Source organism: Pundamilia nyererei, unplaced genomic scaffold (genome assembly GCF_000239375.1).
Source record: "Pundamilia nyererei isolate P.nyererei 1_Seehausen unplaced genomic scaffold, PunNye1.0 scaffold00092, whole genome shotgun sequence".
In the NCBI taxonomy this organism is placed as follows: domain Eukaryota; kingdom Metazoa; phylum Chordata; class Actinopteri; order Cichliformes; family Cichlidae; genus Pundamilia; species Pundamilia nyererei.
The window spans coordinates 2,290,386-2,294,714 of NW_005187493.1; the positions used below are offsets into that span (position 1 = coordinate 2,290,386).

Below are 4,329 nucleotides of genomic sequence, written 5' to 3' on the forward strand. Positions count from 1 at the left end.
CGTCTCCCCTCCGTTCACTGACACCGTGCTGCGGATTTGGCGGCCGCCCTCGCGCCTCAACAAAGGCCCGGGCCTCCCCTGTTTGTCTCGACAATTTCAGTGAGCTTATGCACATCTCTCACACACGCGCTCGCGTGCGCGCAAGTCTTTGAGCTCCAGGGGCTACAGCCACGGGCCGGCCACGCGCGAGCCGAAGCGCGTCAACAGGAATTGGATGGGAGTGGGGAGAGGAGGAGCTTTAACGTGAAGGTTAAAACCCGGAGCCCCCTCAGAGTGACCCGCACTGAGAGGCTGAGCAGCTCCGCACAAGGAGACGCCACTGAACTTCAGCGCTGCTTGATGGACGGTGTGACCGAGCTGTGATCCGTGGAGAAAGGACAAATATCATCTGACAGACTTCCTGAGGCGGTCCCGGGACACATCAGCACTGGTATGTTTCATAGCGCAGCCGAGAGAGACTCTGCGGGTCTCCCATGTGAGTGAGTCAGTGTGGACACACTGTTTACACGTAATTTACATTTTAATGTATCTTACAGGCAACTTGCTTTCAGTTTAGAGTACCAGATTTTTTTGGCATAGGGATTTTATTTTGAACTAAAGCAAGTGCACGTAAAGTCAACAAGAAATTAATATATCTAATGAAAAAAGTACAAAAGGCTTATTTTAATATACTTCAGCAATAACTGCTTAGGCACGCAATTTGTGGGGAGACATTAATATTTCTGCCTTTGAAAATGTCTATTTGAATTCAGACTGAGCCCTCTGTCAGGCTACTGATCTGCGGGATGTCGATCTTTCATTTAATCCCATGGTCGTTGCTTCATCCACGGAGTAAATCCTGTGATGGCCCAGATTAAAGTCCTGTCGGTGACTTGCTGGGGCATTACCAGTTCACAAGTTGACCGGGATTACCCAAAGAATAAGGGAAGGGGAGAAGACGGGTAAAGCAGATAATACATATAGGGGAAAATTCATGTAGCTATAAAAGCATTAAAAGCCATCACCTCTCTCTGCAGCTGTAATGTTTGGCCAATCAGAAGTACATGAGGCTGAGAAGCGCGCATCAGGAACTGTCCGGTGCTGAAACCGTCGGCCCGTTTGAGGACTTATTTGTGCAAAAATAATGGTTTTAAAGGTTATTGATGTTTATTCCTTGTGACTTAAGACTTGTATCCACTAACCCCAGGTTACCACGGCCATCAGACCCCTTAATTCACCCCTTAACCTTCCCCAACCTTAACATCGTATAATCTTTCTGGGAGTCAAAGGAGCTTGCAAAGAAAAGCGTCTGGACTTCTTCAAGTTACTTGAAGACGTTTCACCTCTCATCCGAGAAGCTTCTTCAGTTCTAAGGTCAAATGGTGGAGAGTCCCAGATATAAACCTAGTGGGAGAATCCCCCCACTACGACTACGATGACCTGGATGACTGAGAACCTTCACAGACAATCTTTCTGGGAAGTAAGTTAAGTTATGTTTCTAGATGAAAAGAACAGGAAAAGTATTTTTTCGCTAATCGAAAGATCTTACAGCAAAGAGAAGCAAACAGTGACAGAAAGACACTAGATTTGTATACTTGCTTTTATACTTAATTTCTTTCATTTAATTTGCAAACTTTTGATTTTTTATTTCCACTTCCGTTGGTGAGGTTTAGGAACCAAATAGTGTTGGTTAGGTTTAGGAGATTATGCTAAAATATCCTTGAACAATATTAACCACCTGCTACATTTTGTAGTCATACATGATTAAAACAACAGTCAGAAATTAGTAACATTAGTGGCAATGTCATTACAAAATTATTTTATGATGCATTAAAAACATGATCCAGAAGAGATTACATGTTCCTTGAAAAACAAACGATAATACTGATGAGCATTTGTAGGAGGTGGGGCTGTTAATTATGGCTAACACACCTTTATTATGAAGCCAGGAAAGATAAACTGCTGATCACCTGCTGATTTATGAAGAGCTGTTTAATCCACTGGAACACTTATAATCTGAGACAGGTCCAGAATCACCAAGTTCAGTGCAAACAAAAGCTGCTAAGTATTCCTCTTTAGTGGTGCTAAAAATTTTTTTAAATAAATAAAATAAAAGTTAAAAGGAGCAAATTCACATGTGAAAAGGCTCTGATCAAAATATTACAGAAATAAATATATTTCAGTGCATTATAAATTATTCAGAATTTAGGTAATACTTATGTAGGATGACCTCAGTGACCAATAACCTAAAATATACATTCCAGTTTAATGCAATACTTTCAACAGCACATGACTTTAGGAAAAAAACCCAATATTTTGTATTATCATATGTTTAGGATAAACAGATAACATTCATAGAATTTCAAAACAAATCCTAGTGTAAGTACAGTCACTGTATGTATTACAGTACTCATGTTGAATGCATTGCTTTATATAAAAGAAGAAGCTGGAAACCAACAACAACGAATTTGACAATGATGAATCTGAGGTCTAATAAACAATACTGTCTGCTATTATTACAGCATGTGTGTCACAAAGATGTTCTTTATTCTCTATTTTTTGGCAGATTGCTATGATGATAAAGCCATATGTTAGACAAGGGGAGGGTGAGGAGGTCGTCAGCCCTCTGCAGTGGATGGACGGAGACATGAGCTCACCTGATGGGGATCCATCGGCCCCATCGCACAGCTACAGAACAGGTGACATGATCCAACAGGCCAGAGAGATGGGGAGTGAGGACGCAGAGGAAGATGAGGAGGACAGAGAGGAAGGACCAGAGGATGAATCAAAACGACGAGGGCCTAAGAGAAAGAGGATGACCAAGGCCCGGCAGGAGCGTTTCCGTGCGAGGCGAATAAAAGCGAATGCCAGGGAGCGCTCGCGTATGCACGGCCTAAATGATGCACTTGAAAACCTGCGCAGCATCATGCCCTGTCACTCCAAAACACAGAAGCTGTCCAAGATCGAGACGTTACGGCTGGCCCGCAACTACATCTGTGCTCTGTCTGAGGCTCTGGAGGGGGGCCTGTCCACAGAAAGCAGGGCTTTCATGGAAACGCTGTGTAAGGGACTGTCACAGCCCACGACCAACCTGGTTGCCGGCTGCTTACAGATGGGACCAGCTCCGGGTCCTGGGATGAGGCCTGAAGACAGACATGGAGGTCGGCCACCACCTACACTTGGTGGCATGGTGAGCTACTCCTCTCCAGGACTGCCAAGTCCCCCATATGGCACATTTGACTCAGCTCACCTGCTTCACTTGAGGGCGATGAAGGGAAGACCCTATGAGAATCACTCACCAAACGAGTACAACGCTGGTGGCGTGGGAACCCCTCCATATGATGGCCCGCCTACACCACCTCTCAGCATCAGTAGCAACCTGGTGCCCAAACAGGAGCCTTCACCTCACTACCCACCTTCCCACCGCTACTCTCCCACCCCTGTGGAGCAGGTGCTGTATCATACACAGACCGGATATGATGTACACTTAGAGGGGCCATATGACTCCTATCATCCACCGCACATGCCCCCCCGACAGATTACATCTGTCTACAGAGACTGAGGAGGATCGGTTCCACATCAGCCTTCAGTACGACTTGAAGGATGGAGTCCCGCCCTTCACAAACACTCAGGCTGATTTAAAGAAGCTGGCTCTCTCTCAGTAGACAGACTGGTAGTCAAGCACTGTAGAATAGTTTGTTTTTTAACACTTGTGGAACATTTGCACAGTAGAGTAGCACTACTCAGCATTGCTAGTATTAGAAAATATTTGACTTAAACCAATAAATTGTTTTCCAAAACTCATTTACCAAATGATATAAGGACATAGCAGGCTGCTGCTGTCCAGCTGCCCGGGTACTGTAAAATAAGCACTTCTAATTAAGCTTTGGTAACACCAGATATTATTCCACATAAAGTATTTTTAATTTATTCGTTAATTTAAGATGGTGTAAATTAATTTTTTTCTGATGTGTGTGTTTTTTTTGTTTTTTTTTTGTTTTTATTTGTACATATTTGTAGTCCAAGCTTTTCTTTGTCACTTAGACTCATCCATCTAATATCTTATCCTTGTTTTGTGTCCAGTTTTTTGTTCCATTATATTCAAGTTTCACACTTGAAACCATTCATTTGTGGGGATCAAGCTGATCTTCTGTGAGTAATGACCGAAGAGAGAGATATTTGTTTGTTTGTCTTTATTTTAAATTTTCTGTAATGTGGAGGTTTGCAAAGGGGATCGCGGAGAAGCAAAAATTGTAATTCTCAGGTTAAAATTGTAAAGAAACTGCAACATATGACTGTTTTTCTTTTCAGTCTTGTTTCCTTTGGGACAATTGATGTTATTAAAATACT

General features: G+C 43.1%; 1 protein-coding gene across 1 annotated transcript; it reads left to right on the forward strand.

Annotated features, from left to right (window-relative positions):
• The first annotated feature begins 274 nt into the window (after positions 1-274).
• Positions 275-3,923, forward strand: LOC102208625 (neurogenic differentiation factor 4-like). The gene is made up of 2 exons (XM_005739631.1): positions 275-430; positions 2,546-3,923. Exon 2 carries the CDS (start codon positions 2,552-2,554, stop codon positions 3,539-3,541), a length of 990 nt encoding a protein of 329 aa, XP_005739688.1. The 5' UTR covers positions 275-430; positions 2,546-2,551; the 3' UTR covers positions 3,542-3,923.
• The last annotated feature ends 406 nt before the right edge of the window (positions 3,924-4,329 follow it).